Below are 23994 nucleotides of genomic sequence, written 5' to 3'. Positions count from 1 at the left end.
ATTAAAAATAATTTTATTATTGTATTCTCAACGTTTCAAGTATTTAATCACACCATTAAAATAAGAACACTGATGTAATAACTATGGAGAACTGTTAATTATTTAACATCGTTTCGATGCTACAATCCAGGCTTGCTATTGTAGAGAAAATAGATTGCCAAGAAAGTAAAGCTGTCAAAGGTTATTTTTCCGAAGGATCATCTTTGAAGCGAAAACAGAAATAGAAGGGAGTGCACCATCTCGCTCTGTCCTGCTTACTCTTTGGCTAGCCAATAGTAGTCATGCTAGTAGTAACCGATTGATTGAGGAGGCGCTGCAGATTGTTGGCGGCTTGCTGAATAGGAAAGAGCTTTTGGACATTAATTTATCGCAGTGAACAGAGCTGTATTATTAACCGGGGAAGTATGACCGGGGAGACCTTCAGAGTGGTAAGTAAACCATATTTCTGTATCATTTTTGCTCGGTTCGATGGTAGCGTTGGCTAAAGTTAGCTGATAGCTAACTGTAATTAGCTGCTCATGTTAGCAACTGGACCTGTCAGTCGTGTTATTTACCATTCAGAAGAAGGTATGTGTGTATATTGTCAAGGTTACAAAGCTGTGTGTCAGGGATATTCAGCAGATGTTAGTGGGTTAACTTGGTTTGACTGACAACTCCGAACAGGACTCGGCAGCTAACTAGTTCTCCTAATTGATAGATATGTTTTAAGTGATAGGCTGCAGTCCCATGCTTCTCAGAGTCGCAGTGACACACAGCTTGTTTGATATTGTAGTGCTCAGGTCCGTGACATCCCTGCTATCTGGAAAGCAGTTTGTCAGCAGTGGAGAGACTGACCCTCACGTCCGAGCAGGAAACAAAAACAAGAAAGTATCCCTGTTGGTTTTATTGACCTTGATCTCGACTCCACGCTCCTCCTTTTAAACTTCCCAATACACGCTCTTGTGTTTTTGCTCAAAACACACTGTCTGAGCATGTCCTATAAATCAAACTTAATATAAGGCAGACCTTTACTGATAAGGGGCTGCTCAGAGTTAACAGTTCACTTGTACAGAGTGCAGTATTCTATCCACATTACACCGTAGTCTGGTAAACAGTCAGGCAACATTTGGATTGCAAAGATACAAGGCAGTGAAAAAATGGCATGAAATAATTTCTTATTTTGTCTTTAGCTTCAAATGATTGTTTTTAGTCAATAAAATTTGTTAATTATGTTCTTGGCTTATAAATTAGTTTTGGGTTAAAAATACTTCGAAATTGGTGAGAAATGTCAGTGTTTCCCAAAACCCAAGATGACATCGTCAAATGTCTTGTTTTGTCCACAGCCCAGAAATAATTCGTTTACTGTTGTAGAGGAGAAAAGGGACCAGAAAATATTCACACTTGGGTCATTTCATATGAAATCAACAGATTTTAAGAAAATTTCCCACTTGACACCTTTTTTCTAAATTTCTACATACTTATAGAACATTATATATGATGGAAAAATCCAAATGCAATTTTTGCTTAATTGTAAAGAGTTCCAAAGTTATGACCATTTGAAGTAGGTAGGGTATACCCTAAAATTGCGACCAAAATTAAGACTTGAAATTTTCGGCTATTTTCAGGCTTCTATAACTTCTGAACAAAAAGAGCTAGAGGTCTGAAATTTTCAGGATCATTTCATAGGAATCCATAGTCCTAAGAAATGTGAAAATATTTACTTAAAAATTATAATTGCATGTTACAGAGAATGACAAATTTGCGATTTTATCCATCGCGAACTTCTAAAATTCTACTTTTGGCCACCTGTTACACAAAAACTAATCATCCTATTCATTAGAAATTTTATGTGCTGTATCTTGGCTACCTAGGGAATGGATCTCTGTAAAATAAAGGTCCTATGTTATGTTATGTATGATATATAAACAGCTAAAAATCAAAAATATCTGTCCGACCTTCAGATTCAAAGGTCAATATCAGCATGTGGGATAGGTAGTATCACAAAATATAATACACCATGTGAAAGTACAGGCATTGCCCTAAATTTTGACACCAAGCACAACTTGTTTCTATAAATCCTTCTATGTTAAATGTTCAAATTAAATATGCACGTTTTCATCCCACATTTTAGCCATATATAACAGAAAATTTAGTGATTTTCAAGTGTTCAAATGTATGTATTGCAGAGTAAAGACAATATTATTAAGTACTTACAAATTCACTTACAAAGAATAGTTTGCAAAGTTGGTTCAGTTATGTCTTTTCAGAAATTTTTTAAACAGTTCAGAAACCTTCTTTTCTGCATCCTGGCTAAGTTTATACTGACGACCCGTTGCTGTCGTCAAGTCCGCAATTTGAGTAAGGATATGGTCTGTTGGCACCCAACACTGGTCCTTCTTTTTGGGCCAAGAAAATGATCTGGCAGGGCCTTTTGGTTTCATGAAGTCGAGGAGCACATCTGCCTGCTCAGTTGACACTTCCACAACATTTCCCATGTACCAGTAATGATCATAAACAGCTGCAACATACTGGCCAGGATGCAGATCATGCTGCAACAAATCTGCCACAGTTTCTTCAGACACAAGATCACTCACTCTAACAACAGTTGATCTAAAATATGGGGTGAAAACATGCATATTTAATTTGAACATTTAACATAGAAGGATTTATAGAAGCAAGTTGTGCTTGGTGTCAAAATTTAGGGCAATGCCTGTACTTTCACATGGTGTCTTTTATTTTGTGATACTACCTATCCCACATGCTGATATTGACCTTTGAATCCGAAGGTCGGACAGATATTTTTGATTTTTAGCTGTTCATATCTCATACATAACATAACATAGGACCTTTATTTTACAGAGATCCATTCCCTAGGTAGCCAAGATACAGCACATAAAATTTCTAATGAATAGGATGATAAGTTTTTGTGTAACAGGTGGCCAAAAGTAGCATTTTAGAAGTTTGCGATGGATAAAATCTCAACTTTGTCATTCTCTGTTACATGCAATTATAAATTTTAAGTAAATATTTTCACATTTCTTAGGACTATGGATTCCTATGAAATGATCCTGAAAATTTCAGACCTCTAGCTCTTTTTGTTCAGAAGTTATAGAAGCCTGAAAATAGCCGAAAATTTCAAGTCTTAATTTTGGTCGCAATTTCAGGGTATACCCTACCTACTTCAAATGGTCATAACTTTGGAACTCTTTACAATTAAGCCTTGCAATTTTGGATTTTTCCATCATATATAATGTATAAGTATGTAAAAATTTAGAAAAATCTGAGGGGGTCAGGTGGGGACCACTTGATGAAATGATATGTAATGACCCACTTAGAAGGTGGAATCAAAGAATGTAGAGTTTTTATGCCCAATAAACTACGCAACCCATTTTCCAAATGGTAACCAATTAATTTAATTGCTGACTAACTGATGAGTCATTACTGTTCTGATTCTCATGCAGTGCTTTTCTTTTCTTTAGTTAAGGTTATGCCAGCGTCACCTGGCCCTGCTCCGAAGATATCCAAAGACCGGCTTATCAGTCCCAGCAAGCAGATCCTTCAGTTCACTCAGGTACCAAACAGGCCAGGCCATTGTCACACATCAGATTCTACCCATGATGAAGCTGCTGCCTCGATGAAGGGAGCTATTTTCGTTTCTTTCAGGGAAGGTAAGCGCAGAGGGCTGTTATGGAAGACACTGGTTGGCCTCTCTGTTGGTGTACCTGCGGCAATGGGTGTCCAGTACGCTCTATCAAACCCTAAAGAGAGGAGGAAGATGAGGATCGTGATTGAAGGATTTGGCCGGTTCTGCAGGTTTGTCTTCATCTTGGTCTACTGATCTGCCATGTCAAAACTGGACTGACAGCATTGATTTCAGGATCAGTTTCTCAGAGCATTCCTCATGGATATATATCGTTGAAGAAATTTCACTCTTAGTCCTTCGAAGTTTTCTGTAGTGGGGTGTTTATTGGTATTCTGGGATACAGTGGGCTTACCAGCATAGAGCGTGAATCTGTAAAGGTAAGCCAACCCAGAACATTTGTAGAGTATATAAAGATAAGGGTGAATAGTGGTTAATTTTCATATGGTTGCTAATCAGAAACAGGAGGTAAGACAACAAAGAACAAAAGGTAATTGAATCAAGAGGTCTGGCAGACAGGTGCAAATAGCAAAGGTGCGACAACAGAAGGTAAGAGGGAGTCTGGCATATAGTAACAAAAGACTAAAGAATTGTGGCTAACAGTGAGCAATGGAATGAAAGAGTGACACTAGAAGGTATCTCTAGCAAAAGGTGTGCTGTTTTCTTCATCAATATACGCTTGCGGCGTTTAGAATAATCGAATAGAAAAACTTTATTAATTTGGTTGCTACAGCAGAAAGAGTACAGTTCCCACCACCATAAATACAGATAAATAAGCAAAAATGTATAGTAAATTAAAAAAATATAATATGCAAAATGTCCTGTGTAAAGAACGTACACATGTTAAAGTGTTTAGACATTAACTTAATCAAAATTCTGTGGCACTGATTTTAGACACACACAAAGACAAGTACAACATGCTCTGCACACTGCTGTTTTCGCTCATGGGTGCACAGCAGAAGAAGTGTAAAAGGGCTGACTGAAGGCCAACAAAAAGCAGAGGGTGTGATGATTAATATTTACACTCTCGTCTCGTGACATGAATGGTCTCATGGCTGTGAGTCATACAGATGTAGCTCAACAAATAAATGTTGCTGTTTGGATGGGGCCATAGGTGGAGGATGTGGGGTTTTTCTTTTTTCTTTTGTACAGTACAATGTTTAGTACAATATTAATCGAAGCAAATATAAATAGTTCAGTAAAGTAGGTTATATGAGTGCATTCTACTGCATCCCTCAGTTTAAATTGTGACACCGTTTTAAAATTAGCATTTCAAAAGTAACACGAGTGGTCATTTGTCCTTGACTGAATGAAGGTAAACACGGTGGCCCCTCTAGAATCAGAGGCTGTAGATTTGAAAACATAAGTGTCCTGTTGCTTTCAGTCTGCTGGGATTTACTGAGCTGAAAGGGAAACTTTTCATACAGTAGTTGTGGACAACAGGAGAATCCCTCACATTCATTCAGTTACGCTCAGGACTGTTGGCCATTAGCTTTAGAGACTGGGAGGTTTGATGCTACTCCAGAGAAGGACAGACTTTGTTTGCTGTTTAGTTTACGTGAAGTTGAGAATGAGGTTCATTTTATGTTTATTGTCATATATACGAAGATATCAGGGAGGTACCTTTCAGTCAGATGTCCTCTGTTGTTTTTGATTTCTTCTGGTTGGATGGCCATGAAAAACTTGAGTTATGTTTTAGAAGTGGAACATTTTTCATGGCAGAATTTCTTTGCCAGGCCTGGAATAAAAGACCACATATTTTATTTGAGAACTGAGCAACAGAATAATGTGTGATTTGGATGTATTGCTGCAATGCTTGTGTATTGGCATCTTCAAAACCCATGAGGGTTGGGCACGCTTGTGTGCATGACACACAAAAAAAGAAATCAGTCAATCACAGATAAATTCATACAGATTTTTTTTTTTGTTTGTTTTTTTCATGGTAAAAGAAAATTTCAAGGTCAGGAAGATATCCAATGATCAGAGTGTTTGTTGTGCTAGTTGTGGTGTGGACATTTGTTGTGTTCACAAAGAGCTGAGATGGTTCTTATACTGATGAATATCTCATGAAAACCTTATGCCAGGCATCTGCAAATTTAATGTAACACTTTGTAGCTTTTGCAGCAACAACTGCAATGGATATAAGTGACATTCACTAGATCAGGGTAAATGTTATGTATTATATTACAGTTAAAAGTGGAATTTGAGATTCTGGAGAAAGTGTGTGTGTGTGGGTTTTTTTTAAGCTATTTTGCATGTTTCGTCAGCATGTCCCAAATTTGCCGTCCCCTCCTTCTCACTGTTCCCTTTCCAGTTAGTCAGCTGCTAACAGAGGTCACAGTCTTCACCAAGACTTGAGAACCTCTCACCAAATTAGCAGCTGCTACCAGAAGCTTGACTTCCGGGTAGCCACCACTCAGTGGCTATGGAATCTGCAGAACACACAAAACAAAGCGGCACCCGGATGAACTGGTCACACCTAAGCCCAGCCGCCTCGACTGAGAGTTTGGTTGCAGGATATATCCTCTCCAGGTGTGATGATGGCTGCGACTGGTTGGCTGAAGGTGGAGGGAACTGGGTGGTGGCTCAATCAGGCAGGTCGGGAGATGGGGAGAACAACGGCTGGAGTGCAGGTCCTCAACTCCAGACTCATTAGCACAGCTGGACCTACACACACCATCTCCCTATACGAAGGCCCAAAGGAAATCCTCCCCAGAAACAAGACGGCACACAATCACCTGTGGCCGTCACATTACCCATATATAGAGCCGGGCTGTGTAGAAACAACAGCTCTTTGTCAGCAAACGCACAGAACAGACAGCTAGTTGACCATGAGGGGATTTTCACTGAATTTGACAAGGAGTGGCTGGTTGTTTTATCATCATTTTAGCTGGAAACACTCCCCTTTTAAAAGAGTTTTTCATTTTTAAACGTATTTATGGGCATTTTTATTTCCTCACATGTTAAAGTTTTGTTGCAATGTCTGAACAAGAGGACACCAGTTTATAGTAAATAGAAGTGTTGGTGGTGTCAGAATATATTTGGGTTGAAAGTAAAGGCAAAAACAAAACAGACAAGGTAATTCAGTGTGTAGGAATACAGAGTGTTATTGCATTTTCATAATCTGACTTTTTCCTGGATGATTGAGGCATTCTTTTTGTTTAAACTGCTTGATTTCTCTTAGCCAAAAATGTCACTTTGATTCCCTCTGTCAATACCTCAGTATAAAGAGCTGTTTTGTCCTGTGATAAAACCTGTTCCAAAACGAAAGTACAGGTAACATTCACGAACTAAATAACTAATACGCAGGAGAAACAGGAATAAAAGAAGTATGCACTTACAGAATAATCAGCTGTACAGGAGAAAATAGCTAAATGCATACATTTCTGGGAATTATTTCAGAAAAACACTTTTGATGTGACCCCCATTTCCTAGAAAACATACTGATAATGCTATGAATCATTCATATCTCTTGCTAGTGACTGCGCTAATCCCTTTTTACATGTTAACCAAGCCTTTAAAACCTTCAGACATACCAGTGAGCATCTTATATGTGTGTCCTCAGATCTGTCTCTGTGGGAATCTTTATCTCTGTGGATTACTGGTGGACAACCAATGTGGCTCTTCGTGGAGTCGATGAGGTAAGTTCCATGTAGTCAGACTGGGTCAAGGTAGATTTGGCCATTGCTGTCACACTCCTGAATGTGACAGCTGGCCTGATTTTGACACAACTCATCCTTGTTCATGGGCACTTCAGAATGACTTAAATTAAGTGAATGTGGCATTTTGATTAAACGTACACTACCGTTCAAAAGTTTGGGGTCACTTAGAAATGTCCTTATTTTTGAAAGAAAAGCAATTTTTCAATGAAGATAACATTAAATGAATCAGAAATACAGTCTAGACATTGTTAATGTGGTAAATGACTATTCTAGCTGGAAACAGCTGATTTTTAATGGAATATCTACATAGAGGTACAGAGGAACATTTCCAGCAACCATCACTCCTGTGTTCTAATGCTACATTGTGTTAGCTAATGGTGTTGAAAGGCTAATTGATGATTAGAAAACCCTTGTGCAATTATGTTAGCACATGAATAAAGTGAGTTTTCATGGAAAACATGAAATTGCCTGGGTGACCCCAAACCTTTCAACGGTAGTGTATTTTTGTAACAAACACTAAAATGTCTTTTTCAATTTGGTAAACCATTGTGTGACTTAGGTATTTTGGCAATAATGTTTAGTTGTGTTTTTAGTTATTTTCCACCTGCTGGAAGGTTTGAAAGGCATGTTGTCTTTGCAAAACTGTAAAAAACTACACTATTTATTTGAGCCAGAAACTGTGAAAACAGAATAATTTTCAACTTCATGATCGTCCTTGAACTAGTAATACGCTTATTATGTGACATGTGACATTAAAAAAAAAAAAACCAAAACTCAATTGGGACTATTAGGCTGAACTGCAGGCTGTGTTTACATATGTATGGAAACAATGTTTACATATGTATGGAAACAAATCAGAGATATTGAGAATAGAACAAAGCATACTTGATCAAGAAAATCATTTCAGCATGACTCACAAATAGAACACCCAGAACAGAGTTGATGTGCAGAGTATTGGGGAAAAGAAGGCTTAGGTTTGTACAGGCTGTGGAAGTGTTAGTGAAATATCTACAGATTGTGGAGACAACCTTTGCTCTAGCATTGCTAACAGTTGGGGGCACTTGGAAACAGGTGTTACCCAAAAACCTGGCTTGGGATTCAGAGTGTTCAACCATAAGTGTGGCTTCTCCGGCTCAACAATATCCACCTTCTTATCTCACCTTCATGTTTGTATGAACCAACCAACCAGCGATTTTACAACCACTGGTTGATGTGATGTAGTAAAAACTCTGTTAAAACATCCAAGGTGGGCAAATCTAGATTTTTTACTTCGTTCAGGATTTTCAAAACATGAGAGAAGTGCAAGTGAGGATTTTCAGGCTTGTCAATACAGTTATTAGTTTATTGAGCCTGTAAAATGCCTGAACATATCCATGAGTTAACCCTTAGATACATAAGTGGGTCAAAAATGACCCAGTAAGGTCGTTTTTCTTATCTTTGTAATTAAAAGTTTTCATCATTTCATATTCCAGCTATTTGTCAAAAACACATTTTTGATATTCTATTTAAATTTTTAAGTTACCTTATATACTTTAAAGAAATTGTAATATTTGTATTATTTACCCCCAAGCTCTTTATCACTGATAATATCATACAAGAGGTGATGCACAAACTTGGAGGGATGGAGAGTAGCAACAGCTGGAGGAAGAGAGTGGAAAAATGTCAACAAAATGGATGCTGACATTCTTCCATTGCTGTTCTGTGTAATATTCTTCTTTTTCAATTATCAAAATCTGTTATAAAATGAAAAATAAACATATATCAAACATGAAATCATTCTTGTGTGGTCTAAAATATAATCCAAACAATAGTACAAAATTATTATTCTTAAGTAAAATGTCAAAAATGGTATAAAAGACACAGTGATTCTTAGTCAATTTTGACTCAAACAAAACGAGTGTAGGGTCCAATCACTCGTATATCTAAGGGTTTAAATAAGCTCCACATTTAGTCACAGTTTCATATTTGAGCTATCTATTGAGTTACAACAAAGAACAAAGAAGATTAGCTTTCCTGTTGAGTTACTGTAGGTGTTTGTACTGTTTGGACAATCATGTCTTACCTCTGTCCTCCCCTACCAGAGCAGCCCATCCTACGTGACTGAGATGTCAGCCTGCCACCAGAGGGCAGCAGAGTGCATGGTGGAGGGAGCTATAAGGAACGGCGGAATATACATCAAACTCGGCCAAGGTCTGTGTTCCTTCAACCACCTGCTGCCCCCCGAGTACATCCGCACCCTGCAAATACTGGAAGACAAGGCCTTGAACAGGAGGTACAAAGAGGTGAGAACTGCAGCGCAAACAAAGCACACGGCTCAGCAGAAGAGGACAACCAAATTTCTCAGGACTGTTTGTCTGTAACAGGTGGATGCTCTCTTTGAAGAAGACTTCGACAAATCTCCAGAGCAGCTTTTTAAAACGTTCGACTATGAACCAATAGCTGCTGCCAGCCTGGCTCAGGTACATAAGGCAGAACTGTTTGACGGGACTCCTGTTGCTGTGAAGGTAAGCACCGATTCTGAGACCAAAGTCAACATTTTGTCTACTTTTTTCTGTTTTCTTGCTTTAGCATTACCAACCTTTCAGTAGAGTGGAATTCCATACACTACCGTTCAAAAGTTTGGGGTCACCCAGGCGATTTCATGTTCTCCATGAAAACTCACACTTTTATTCATGTGCTAACATAACTGGACAAGGGTTTTCTAACCATCAATTAGCCTTTCAACACCATTAGCTAACACAAGATAGCATTAGAACACAGGAGTGCACTAGAAAAAAATGCCCCTCTCAAAACAAGGAAAAAAAAGCTTATTTCAAGGAACTTGTACCTTGAAATAAGTGAAAAAAATCTGCCAATAGAACAAGTGAAAAATGGCTTGGTAAGATTGCTTGAAATAAGATATATTTAGAATCTTGAGATCTCAAAATTAGCTGGGAAAACTTATTTTAGGCTATATTTTACCAGGATTGTCAAGCTTAGGTGTCTTAAAATAAGCCAGATATGCTTAAAAAAAAATAAATAAATACCGGTTTTTCACTCAAAAATAGATTTTTGCTTTCACGTAACCTCCTAATTTGAAATGTATTAACCCTCCTGTTGTCTTCGTTTAAGGGGACCAAAAAATATTGTTTCGTTGTCTGAAAAAAATCCAAAAAATCAGCAAAAAAATTCCCCAAATTTCTGAAAATTTGCAAAACCTTCAGGAAGAGAATTCCAATAATCCCTTAAACGTTTCCCTTAAAAGTTTTATTTAAAAAAAAAAAAAAAAATCCCCCAAATTTGGCAAGAAAATTCTTGTAAATATTTTCCAAAAATGAGGAAAAATCTTCCAAAAAAATCCTAAAAATATCTAAAGTGATTACATATAAATCAGTAAAACTTGTAGAGTTTTCTTTAAGAACATTCACATAAAAATCAACCAAAATCCAGCGAATTTCTATGTGAATGTTCTTAAGAAAAATTTTTAACATTTTTTTTCCACCAAAAAATGTTCAAAAGTTTCCCAAAAAAGTTGAAAATGTGGACATCAGAAGTGTCACTGCGATTTTTTTTTCTCCACATTTTCAAACTTTAAAACAGGTCGTTTTCTTGTAAAATTCAACTCAACACAAGATAATTTCAAGATTGTTTGACTTAAGATATTTAAGATGCATCGTCTTAAAACAAGTCCCTCCATTTTGCTGAAATGTCACTTGTTAAGGGAATTTATCTTAAATCAAGTGGGATGAGACATTTTGACTAGAAATAAGAGAAATAGACTTGGTAAGAGTTTGAGTTTTTGCAGTGTGATGGTTGCTGGAAATGTTCCTCTGTACCCCTATGGAGATATTCCATTAAAAATCAGCTGTTTCCAGCTAGAATAGTCATTTACCACATTAACAATGTCTAGAATGTATTTCTGATTAATTGAATGTTATCTTAATTTTTTTAAAAAAATGCTTTTCTTTCAATAATAAGGACATTTCTACATGGCTCCAAGTAGTCATTTTGGGGTGTGCACAGTCCGCAATGTTTATAATAATTCTTTAAAAAGTCAAATTGTGGTCCCCACAGGTGCAGTACATTGATCTCAGGGATCGTTTTGATGGTGATATCAGAACGCTGGAGATCCTGCTGGACATAATTAAGTTTATGCACCCTACATTTGGATTCCGATGGGTCCTAAAGGTCAGGAAATGGTCGTATTACTTAGTTGTTTTACTCTGCATGTCCAAGAGAAAGCATTTTTTTCTCATAAAGCTGTTATTCTCATTTCTGTAGGACTTGAAGGGTACACTAGCTCAAGAGCTGGATTTTGAGAATGAAGGCAGGAATTCGGAGAGATGCGCTGAGGAGCTAAAACATTTTAAATTTGTTGTTGTGCCCAAAGTCTTCTGGGAGCAAACAAGCAAGGTGAGGTTGTTAGCTGAAGTACAAAAACAACTGCATTTTAATATTGTCCTCCTTTATTCGTACGTGTCTTATTTTTTTCTCTCCGTTCAAAGAGAGTGCTGACAGCAGAGTTTTGCAGCGGCTGTAAAATCAACAACGTGGAAGAAATTAAACAACAAAGATTAAATTTGAAAGATGTGAGTTGATGTATGCCGTGGAACAGAAGGGTACTTGGAATAAAGCATCGTCATAAAACTGCCACTGAAATACCAAATCAAATACTTGTTTGTTTTCAGGTTGCAGATAAACTGATCAGAACATTTGCCGAGCAAATATTCTACACTGGTTTTATCCATGCTGACCCTCATCCTGGAAATGGTGGGTACATAAGTGTACACGTGCTCATGAATAAGAATGTTCTTCATCACATTGCGCATCAATTACATGTGCAGTTGTGAACAAAAGTTTACTTGGATGTGTTGAGGCCGTGTGTATCATGGCAGTCTTGAGCTTTTAATGACTCCTACAGCTCTTCATTTTCTGTGATGGAATGACTTGTGTGTCTTTGTCACAAAAATAATCCAGCGTTTTGGCTGTTTCATGAATTTGTGACAAACAAATTAATTACTCTGCCAAGGAATGCAGCAGAGTTATGTGACGATCGGTATACGTTTCTCTGTCCATTCGTCTGTCTGTCTGTCTGTTAGCAACATTACTCAAAAACGGATTAACGGATTTGGATGATATTTTCAGGGAAGGTCAGAAATGACACAAAGACCAATTGATTTTGGATCCATAGTCTGGATCGATGGATTTGTTAAAGATTTCTGTATCATTGCGAGATAGCGGCACAGTAACTATGACAACATATGAACACTACCACGATTGCGATCCTACTACAAATCAACAGCTGCGGACTCATCTGGACTTACCTGGACTTATCCGTCGAAAATGATACAAGGAACAATTGATTAAATTGTGGGGGTGTTTCCGAGTCCCATCAATTCCCGCCGCCTGCTACATATTTAGGTCACGCGATTCTGTATCCGCACATAACATACACATGCATAGCACACACCTGTGCTCAGCACAAGGTCATTTTGTTTGTCATTACATCTATATGAAATGCCACATTCTATGTTGCCGCGATTTCTGCCGGCAGTTTTTTCAAGATTTCATCCATCGCAAATGATGCGACTGAGCAGCACTGGTGGAGTACTGCGCTCTGAGGGCTTTTCTTATTTTAGATCTTCTGGAAATATGACTAAATCAAATTTGAAATCAATTTTGTATTGTTTTGAAACCGATTCTGTTTCTTTGGAGGCTGGGACTTACTGTATATTTATTACTACAATATTACAACTTGCCATAGTGTAGTCTCGAGTTGTTTTCCAGTGTTTGAACAGAGTCATAGGAGAGCTGGTGTGCTTGAGCAACCAAGGAGCACTGCGCTGACTGCTCATTTCATTTACTACTTCTGTAAACGTTGCCACTCAGTACATGTTGCAGAAGAGGAAACATAATCTAATACCTACATTTAAGGGATCTTGATCAAAAATTTTTGTTTTGTGTATGTTTGAAAGTAAATATTTTTTTAAACTCAGAAGATCATCATCATCATAATTACTACTAAGTGCTTCACATGGCAGCAAAATGGAAGTCTTCAAATCATCAGAATTTTAAAAACTGATAAAAACACAATGTTGTGTATTGTGTATGAAAACCACCAGTGTGTTCGAAAAGGGTTTTAAAAATTCTTTAAAGAAGTGCAACACAGTTCAAGAGAACTTTTTGTGTTGTCAAGATCTGGCTGCTCATTTTTAGTCTACAGTCGTGGTGTTTGATGCTAGATATTTATAGATCTGAGGTCTGCTATGAGATTGACTGTTGCAGTTCTCATTCACGTGTTCTGTGTTCCCAGTTCTGGTGAGACGGGGTCCCGACAACAAGGCTGAGTTGGTGCTTTTGGACCATGGCTTGTACGAATACCTCAGTGAACAGTAAGAGCTGCATGAGACGCTGTAGTAATAAATACTGTGAGAATATTTACTATCAGTTCTGACTGTGACCTCTGACCTCAGGGATAGAGAGTCCCTCTGTAAACTGTGGAGGTCTGTTGTGCTGAGAGATGAGCAGGAAATGAAGAACCATTCCAATGCACTCGGAGTCAAAGGTGAGGAAGCATAACATTATTCTTAAATGTAGCAGGACAATAAATGTGATGTGTAAGAAATTTATGTTGATGTTAAATTCAATATGAGAATATTGTTGCCCTCCAGTTATAGTGATTGAAGAAAAGTTTTGCAAAAACTACACAATGCCTATTTGCCTTTGCTGCTGTGCAAGATTGCACTACTTACATTTCTTTTCTGATTTGCTGTGCAGAGTATTTCCTCTTCTGCGAGATGCTGCTGCAGCGACCAATCAACATGCGCAGCTTTGGCCTGTCCAACATCCTGAGCAAAGAGGAGACGGCCTACATGCGCCAAATGGCCATCCACCGATTTGAAAGCATCATGCAGGTGCTAAAAGCAATGCCACGGCCCATGCTGCTGGTCTTCAGGAACATCAATACGGTGCGGAGCATCAACATCACACTGGGAGCACCGGTGGACCGCTACTTTGTCATGGCCAAGAGGTTAGTGCAGCCACTGCTGTTGCCATGGTCACCATGTGCTGAGAGGGATACAGGGTATGGGCAAGTCAGCCCTCCCATAGCACAACATGATCACACTACAAATTTCAAGGGCCTAAATCATAAAGCTAGTACAACTTGAACAGAATTAGCATCTAAAACTCATTGTTCAGAGTGTGGTCTGGATTAGATGTGGATATTCAGCTGGAAAAACTGGAAGCAAAAGTTTAATCTGAATGTTGCATCTATAGTCAGGTCCCTAAATATTTGGACAGTGACACAGTGTTCAGCTCTGTACACCACCACAATGGATTTGAAATGAAACAATCATAATGTGCTTTAAGTGCAGACTTTCAGCTATATTATGAGGATAGTTACACCCAAATCAGGTGGACAGTGTAGGAGTTACAACACATTTTGTTTGTGCCTTCTACCTTTTTAAGGGACCAAAAGTAATTGAACAAACTGACATAATCAAAAATCAAATTGTCACTTGTAACATTTGGTTGCAAATCATTTGCAGTCAATTACAGACTGAAGTCTGGAACCCACAGAGATCACCAAACGCTGGGTTTGGTCCCTGGTGATGCTCTGCCAGGCCTCTACTGCTGGTGTCTTCACTTCCTGCTTGTTCTTGGGGCATTTTCCCTTGTGTTCTGTCTTCAGCAAGTAAAATGCATGCTCAGTGGATTCAGGTCAGGTGACTGACTTGGTCGTTGCACAACATTCCACTTCTTTGCCTTAAAAACTCATTGGTTGCTTTCTTAGTATGCTTCAGGTCATTGTCCATCTGCACCGTGAAGCACCATCCAATGAGTTCTGAAGCATTTGGCTGAATATGAGCAGATTGACTGAAACACTTCAGAATTCATGCTGCTGCCTTTGTCAGCAGTCACATAATCAATTAGAGAACCAGTTGCATTGGCTGCCATACAAACCATTCCTGCTATGTTTGCACTGTGGGATCAGTTAGAGTATGGTGAATGTCAACAAGTATGTTTGAATATTAGTGTCAAGCACATGACCCGTGCATTCATTTATTCATTGAAGTGCGGTGCGAGGCTGGGGGAAGATCCAGGCAGAGAAGACAGGAATACTGCCCAGGCTGTGGGTCTTCCGCTGGGGGAGGACAACATGGGAGAGCCTCAAGTTTGAAGTGGCTTTGAGGTGAGCATTCATTTAGTGCATTTCTGTAATATATTCTTTCTTCGTGATCAGAACCATCTAATACTGATGATCCAACTCTTTTCTACAGATCAGAGATGGCAATGATGAGTCTGACGCGTGCGTTCCTGAGGCTGCTGGAGTATGTGGGTCTCACATCTGTAGATGCCGACGTGTACAACTACCTGACATAGTGATCACATGTCACACTACAGAGAAGAAGGACAAGTGAATGTAGCTCAACAGCAAGGAGCCTTTCAGTGCCGCTGGTTAATGGTGCTGCTTCTGTGTGCAATGTTCCCTCACCAAATCATGTTCCCTCACCAAATCATGTTCAGTATCAGGATGAGCGACAGTGTCCTCAACTACAGGACTGGAAGGCAGAGCAGACTTCCGGACACCAGAACATAACAGCCAAATGATTTAAATTATTTAACATGGTAATAAAGTATTCTACCTCCAGCCTTTCAGGAATTCTTCATTATTGCTTTTTGTTGAGAAAATACAGGCCAAAAAAACTTTTTTTTTTTTCCGGCAATGGTGAATATAGAGATTCTGGGATGTTTTGTTTCCATAACTTTTCTTTCAGACGAGTTGAAAGAAAACATTAGAAATACACATTTAGCTGACTATACTTAGTTTACTGGACAATTGTCACAAGTTAGTGCATACTGTATGTGATGATGCCTCATTTGCATAATAAAATGTCAATTTTCAGAAAACTTGTAATGCAAAAAATGTTTCTCTTGGTGTAAATAATCAACTGGGGCATTGCCCAGATATCTCAACTTGTTGAACAGGCGACCCATGAACAGGAGCTATAGTCCCTGACCAATGTTCCCTGTAATTTTTCCTGAGTGTGAGCAAACACACAAACTCCCTGAGCGTCCCTTGAACCACTGTGAGCAACATCAGACGTGTGCACTGTGGTCACACCAGCATCACATCCATTCAAGTTACATGGTTCTTTAAAATAATCAAATTACAGCATTTACATTTCTGTTAAAACACTTTGACAACAGGAGCCAGTTGAAGGCTGCAGTGATTTTAGTGACACTACAATGTATAAGAGTGAAGTTATTGAATATTTGTCTCTCTTTACTGTTGCAGCGGTTTTGCAAATTGCAGACGGACCCTGTTCACTCCATAGACACCAATGTTATTCCTGTAGCTTGAAAGACAGCTACTTTTGATAAAACTGGGCTTGTAGCACATTGTCTGCCTTGCAACAATGGGAAAGAGGCACCGTTTATGTTTTGACAACCTATATCTAATGAGTTATTGATGCTGGAAGTCCAAATCTGTGAATATCTTTCCAACTTTACTGAACTTGGGGCCACTACCACCTAAGGAGTGATATATTTAATTTTGAAAAAAGCATTTAGCCATACTTAAAGCTTTAAGTGCTTTATTAACACGGACCTAAAAATTTTGTATTGTTTTATTATCACAGGTTCTGTCTGAAAAGAGGTGGCATCATTTTAAACAGTGAAATCAAACTAACAAAATGTAATGACCAACCAGTGAGCAATACTGGATTCTGTAAAAACATAAACAACTTTTTTAAAAATCTAAATCTTATCTTAACACAGTTAATGTATTAACTTATTTATGTGTGTATGCATGTATTTATTGATTTATTTAGTACTGTTAACATATCAGAGTTCTGAGTGAGTTTTTCTTAAGATAGGCAAAGGCCATTTATTGATTACATATAGGCTGTTAATGTTTATTAAAAACTAAAAAGCATTTTAAATAAAACAACTTAGGCATTTATTGAGTCACTAAAATACTGTAGAGTACAGACCACATCAGCATGATTATAAGCATCCTCTGGTAAATTAACAACCAGACACTGATGTCTCTCACCATATGGACTTCAGGAGATGACTGGGGGATGATAAACTGTGACCTACTGGTTGGGTTCTCTCTGTTCTCATGTTTCTTACATGTTTGTCCCCTGACAGCCGGGTCCTAATGTTTTTTGAGCAACACACCATACTATGACGTTTTTACAATGATGGTTCTACTATGGAATCAGTTTGACATGTTCAGGTGTTCTTTGTGTGAAAACTCAGAGATTTCAGGGATCAGAAGGTGGTTTTCAACTTTCTTTGTTAACTTTCTGCTTCAACTTTAAATTTCCTTCACTAACCCAGCCCTCTGGACTTCCACTAAGCTGTGTTCCTATTGGCTGTCCAGGTGGCTGCTTGGTGTTATCAGGAACACCTGAGCAGCTCAGTGTCTTCCTGCTTTATTTAGCTGCAGACAAACATTTCCTCTGTCTTCACCACTGAACTGGGTTTGGCTCTGTTGCTTTAGTTAGTTCTTTAGGCATTGGCTTGCAGCTTCCAGCAGTAAAATTGTCTTTAATGTGTTTCTTGGTGTGTTTTAGGGCTTTGTACTGGATAGCTGTCTTGGTAAATGTGGTTCTTTAGCCACAGTTAGTACATGGTGCTAATGTGTGCAGTGATTAGTGGATTTGGTACAGCTGAGTTGTGTCTTTATCTTGGCTGTAGTGAGTCTTTAGGGGTTTTTGGTCAGACACATTCTGTATTCTTGTTTGTGAAGCAACGTTGGTTGTCCAGAAGGTAAGAGTTCCTGTCCTGATTCTCTGTTCTCAGAGGTTCTCTGGTAGGCTGCAGGAGACTTTAGCGTTTGGGTTGTGCTAGTTTGGTTTTTGTATGGTTTCATTTGGACGACTATCTTGAGGCCCCTCCATGTGGTTTAGTGAGGTTTTCTGCAATAGTTCTACAAAGCAACCTGCAGCAGAAGAGACTTTGAGAGTTTTTAGGAAGTTCTGGAGACCAGACTTTAGAGCAGCAGAAACATTTGTCAGCAGTTTGAGCAGGAGAAGGTGAGCTTCAGAGTAGAAATGAGACAGAAACCTTCTTGACTCGTGTGGTGAGGTCCTGTACCAAGAGTTTGAGCAGGTTGTGAAGAGTCTGTAGTTCTTTGGTCTGAAAGCACAAGAAGAGTCGACTCATTAAAGGAGAAAACAGGAGATATTGTTGGTTCTTCTGTCAGTCTGCAGTTTCCTTAGACTGAATATCAAGTTTATATTTTAAATGATTTACCATGTGAGCCCAAGAAGACTTCAATAAACTCCCTCCATCCCCTGGACACGTTTTATGATGTTAAATCTTATTTTTTTTGGCTTGAGTTTTAATCATAGTTTTAGCATAGTTTTTTCTCTTTGCTTGTTTAGTTTTGTCATCTGTGTGAAAGGTGCTAAACAAATAAAGCTGAATTGATAAACTGAATAACTGACCAACTCATGATTGTGACAACAAGTATTTTTGTTGTGATATAAGGATTTATTTCATTTTTAAGGTTGGGGTTAAAATCTTGACAGAAAAAAAAGATTGAAGAAATAAACTATAATAAAAAATCAATTAAATCAAAGGAAAAAACATTTAATGAAACTTTTAAAAAGAAAATTAAACATTAAATACAATTAAATGATATTAAACAGACAAAATATTTAATTAGATAATTAAACGGAAGATACAAAACATGTAATTATGAAATGAAACAAAATTTTTTAAACAAAAATATTAAACATTAAAGATGAAATATTTTAGATAATTAAACATTTAAAAATGCAATTAAACAAGAATATTACACATTTAGAAAAATACAAAACATTTAATTAGATTATTAAACCTTTAAAAGTCAAAACATTTAATTAAAAAATTAAATGTTTAATTAGAAAATTAAATCTTAAAGACAATAAAACTTTAAATAGGAATTAAACAGAAAATACAATGAAGCATTAAAAAAGAAAATTAAACATTAAAAGGTGGTACAACATTTAAAAAGAAAAACCTTAAAGATTTAATCAAAAAATTAAACATTGGGAAAGAAAAGGAAATTTTTCAAACAAGACGATAAAACATTTCAAAAAACAACAATTAAACATTAAAAAGACAAAACATTTCGAAATCAGATCAGATATTAGAACAGAATAAAAGGTGAGAAAAGAGCAAAACTAAACATTTAAGAAGAATCAAACTAAAGATAAAACCTTTGAAAGGGCACCAGTTAAACTTTAGAAGATCAAATTAAACAGAAGAGACAATAAAACGATCAAAAAGAGCAAAAACAGATGAAGGTCTTAGAGCGTTTTCTAGTCTGAAATGAAAACATCAAGTTGTTTCTTCAAACATTTCCTCTTTCTATGTTCTTGGTTTGATTGTGGACAGATTTACTAAGAACTCATTTCAGAAAACTGATTTCCAGATAAAGTCTAATAGTAGTTGAAGGCATCGATCAAACTAATGTTACCTTCTGATCTCCACAAATTTTACTGTTCAGTGAAGAGAATCAAAGTTTGTTGAGGATTTCTAAAAAACCCACAGGTGAAGATCTGAGAAGAACTCAGATGGATGATCTAAATGTGAAATCAAGACTCATGCTCACAAGTTTTAAGGCTTCTGTTAACCAGAAAGTTCAAACTAACAGAGAACTACTCAGGAATTTTTAAGATTTCAGTCCTCAGACTGTCTGAAGGTTCAAACTAACAGAGAAGTACTGAGAAACTTTTAAGATTTCAGTCCTCAGACTGTCTGAAGGTTCAAACTAACAGAGAACTACTCAGGAACTTAGAGGATTTCAGTCCTTGGACTGTCTGAAGGTTCAAACTAACAGAGAACTACTGTGGGACTTATAAAATTTCAGCCCTCAGACTGTGTGAAAGCTCAGGTCCTGAGGACTCGGGAGGTGTGGAGGCTTTGGAAAGTCTTGGAACTGAGGGTTCAACCCTCCAGCACAAAGGCTGAAGTCCAACCTCCTGAGAAAAATGGCCGAGTCGAGACACGAGTTTAAAAAAAAACTCGAAAACGACAAAAAATAGATGATAAATGCGCAAAAAAAAGAAGAATTAGTATCTGAGCAAGTAGCTCAGGGAGTAAGAAGACAGACTCCCAACTGGAAGGTCGCAGGTTCGAGACCCACCACCGGCCTTTTTCTTTCTTTGTCTTTGTCAGAATTTTGAGAAAATTTAAGAAGTGTCTGGTCTTGAACCAGCGACCTGCAGCTCCATAGGCAAATCCTTAACTCACTGAGCTACAGATCAGATGAAAAGAAATAAATTCGTCGTCCCTTTGACATCGTAGTTCGTGAAGTGACCACATGGGCAGAGCCAAGGCGGAGTCTGGGTGGAGTCAGGGCGGAGAGTAGGTGGGGAGGTGGGTGGCGGCCTCCCCCCTCTACTCCCCCACCTCCCTCCACCGCCCACCACACCTTCCCCCGCCCGACGAGTTCTTCGAGTCTCCACGAGTTCTTCGAGTCTCCATGGGTTTTCCCGAGTTTCTGGAGTTACCACGAGGTCGGAGGCAGAACAAGTTGTCATGAAGAGGTGTTGAAGTCAGTCATGATGGACTGACTTTTTACAGCGACTAGAAGGAAGATGACTAGAAGAGCAGGTCTTTAACCACCATCCATAAAATCCATGGAGTCGGCTCCAGAGAAATGAAAGGTCAACTTTTATCAACCTCCATCCAGATGTTCAACTCGATATCTTTACTTTGACATTTTTAGCACCACAAACCTTTAGTATCACACTTTATTATCCTTTATTAGGACTTTCATGGAATCCACCAGCAGATTTAGTTTTTGTTGAGAATCTTTATTCTTGTCGTCGTGGGACTGCAGTATTTAAAACTGTTCCTTCTATTTGACCTCATGTTTATTAGTTTTAGTGGAGAAAGTTATTTTAATTGTCAATTAGTCTCTTAAAAACGAAATAATAAATTGGATTAGTCAATAGGTTTAAATTTCTTACTTTCTCATATTTTAAATATGACAAAAAAATATAAAAATAAAGCATCTTGAGACAATTTGACCTGTAATTGGCGTTATATAAATAAAATTGAATTCAAATTGTATGTATCTTGTAATGTTGGAGTAATTCAGCCATATATGATGGAAAACACATTTTCTTTGTCCATTAATCTGCTGATTGTTTTCTCCAGTAATTCATTTCTTGTTTTGTTTTATAAAATGTCAAGCCCAAATATATTCAGTTTACGGTCATAAAAACCAAAAAGATTTACATTCATGATGCAGGAATCAGGCAGTTTTTCACTTTTTATCTTAGTTTAGTCAGAAAGATAGTTGATAATGTGTGAATTGTTGCAGCTTGTGAGCCGTAGAAGGTTTTAATCTTTGGGGCCGAGTGTCAAAAAACATTTAGAAACCAACATCAACAAAACACTCAACAAAGATTTGAACATCATTAAAGGGAAATCCAACTTTTGCATGACAATGTCTAATTAAAGGACATTTATTTCCAACGTAAATGTGTGATATTCATCCTCTGGAGCTTTCTCTTCACCTCGTCTTCCACCTGGACTGGTTTGGTTGGGAGCACGTGCAACAAACATTTGAAAAACTGCACTTTAACATCAATGAATGACACTGAAGTTTAATCTCTACATAAATGAGACTGAGTCTGGATGTGCTGCTCTGTCATTAACTCTTAAGTTTAGGGAAAGTTAAAACAAAAGAGGACAGTTCAGATAAGACTTGAGAATGAGCTTATTTTGAACAAACATCTCAGACTTTCTGAGCTTCAGCACCTCTAGCAAGATATTTTAACAACAAGCAACTCAAGAGATCCAGAAGTTGGAGAGAGTCAGCTTTAGCTGAGCCAAAGAACATGTGGGACGCAAACCTAGCAAACATTTCAGACTTTTCTCTGTGAATTCTGAGAAATAATTTCCTATTTAATGACAGAGCTACACATCTTAACTCAGTCTCATTAAAACAGACTCTAATTCAGTGTCATCCATCCATATTAAAGTGCAGTTACCCAAAATGTTTGCTGCATGAGCTCCAACAAAGCCTGTCCAGGTAGAAGGCCACTTTGACAAACAGGAAGTGGAAGATTCCAAGCAGATTTATAGAAGGGGGAACCGGACTGTACTAAGTTTTGTCGAGTATAGAGGGGTGTTTTGTGGGTTTTTAAGGCTGATAATGATTATTAGTGAGACATTTGGAGTAGATATTCATTTGCAGTAAATGAAAGTATTTAAAATCTTGGGACTTAAACTTAGAAGAACACAAACTCTAACAGAAAACTTTGTTGATACGTTTTTGTTTTGTTTACAGATGTTAAGTTGAAGGAGTTTTATTCGTGACGTATAACCAATCAAATCACTCCAGAAGACAGAGCGACCACAGGTAGATAAAGGTTTAGAGCCAAAGTGGCGCCATTTTTAAATGTATTTATTACCGTAAATCAGTAAAAAATAAAATACTGATGATCAGTAAATCAGTCAGCCCACAATTATGACGATTCTACAATGTATGTCTCTTTCCTTTGACTTGTTATTTGTACAATATACGATGTATATGATGGCGTTTTTTCATACCAAAGGCTATACTATGATGTTTTCTAAGAGACATATGATGCTACTCTGTTTGTTCTGGCCCTGCACTCCTCCTCTGTTGTTTTCTGGATTGTACTCAGCTGCATGCCTTCATCCACCAGGCCTCCGTTGACTCGTCCCGCCTGCCGTCTCTGGAGCTGAAGCTGGATTGGAACAGACCAAAGTACAGTCAATCACGATGCCAGCTGCCTCTCAAAAGGCTCCTTCATCTGGTGGAACTTCTTCTGAGGGGAAGCTGAGCTGGCCCAGCAGAACTTTGGAGATGTGTTCCAGTGGTTGGTGGATGTGTCGGGAGATAGAGAGGGACCTTTGAATTGTTCAGAAAGGAAAACAGGAAACCCATTGGTAGTTTAGTTTAGGGTGCTACTGTGGTGTGTTTTTGGGTTTTAAGAGGTGAACAGGAAGAGTTTTTTTTCGTATTGATTATCTTTTACTTTGTTCCTGGTTAGAATGCCCATCAATGTCAACATGAAGTTCACTTTTAGTTCTGTTTATTTATTTTTATTTTACTAACACCCATTTGTTTTTAACTCCTTCACATGTTGTGTTGTTGTAAACTTACTTACAAACAAATAAATTCTCATCTAACCCTCTGGAAACCAGCATTTGGACTGTTTTTGTGTTGCTCCTCACCTACTGACAGCTGTGGACTAAAGGCTATACTGTGACGTTTTTAGAGCGAAATGCTATACTATGATGTTTGTTGAATGAATGAATGAATGAATGAATGAATGAATGAATGGTTACGTGTTTATTTACAATTTAGGTTGGATTTTTTTTTTTTGTGCGCAGCGCAGATTTTCTGTGCACGGAGACCGTGTCAGCAGTGTGCAATTGCGCACACGCGCAGCTTAGAGGGAACAGTGTCCCTGACGCCGTGGCCTGGGTTCCATTCCAGCTCACGGCCCTTCGCTGCAGGTCTTTGCCCTAACCTGTCTAATAAGGCCAAAAAATTAATAATCAGCTGGGGAAGTTTCAAATCAGTATCTACTAGATGGAAAAATTAGCCAGATTTCCCCATTCATCCATTATCTACACCTCTTTATCCTCTGAAGGGTTGTGGGGGAGCTGGAGTCTCGTCAGGTCACCAGTCTATCACAGGACCACAAGAGAGACCAATTTAGAATCATGAATTAACCTCAGCAAGTT

The 23994-nt window shown here is 38.0% G+C and overlaps 1 protein-coding gene across 1 annotated transcript; it reads left to right on the top strand.

The window, feature by feature from the left end:
* Positions 1 to 279: 279 nt before the first annotated feature.
* adck5 (aarF domain containing kinase 5) lies at positions 280 to 15913 on the top strand. The gene is made up of 15 exons (XM_023263757.3): positions 280 to 428; positions 3459 to 3550; positions 3643 to 3792; positions 7185 to 7260; positions 9363 to 9563; positions 9645 to 9785; positions 11335 to 11448; positions 11542 to 11673; positions 11766 to 11849; positions 11949 to 12030; positions 13574 to 13652; positions 13734 to 13825; positions 14038 to 14290; positions 15338 to 15454; positions 15543 to 15913. The coding sequence occupies exons 1-15, from the start codon at positions 405 to 407 to the stop codon at positions 15643 to 15645; spliced, it is 1740 nt and encodes a 579-aa protein (XP_023119525.1). The 5' UTR covers positions 280 to 404; the 3' UTR covers positions 15646 to 15913.
* The last annotated feature ends 8081 nt before the right edge of the window (positions 15914 to 23994 follow it).

This window comes from Amphiprion ocellaris, chromosome 15, assembly GCF_022539595.1.
Source record: "Amphiprion ocellaris isolate individual 3 ecotype Okinawa chromosome 15, ASM2253959v1, whole genome shotgun sequence".
NCBI classification, from domain to species: domain Eukaryota; kingdom Metazoa; phylum Chordata; class Actinopteri; family Pomacentridae; genus Amphiprion; species Amphiprion ocellaris.
This window is presented reverse-complemented; position numbering and strand designations above follow the sequence as displayed.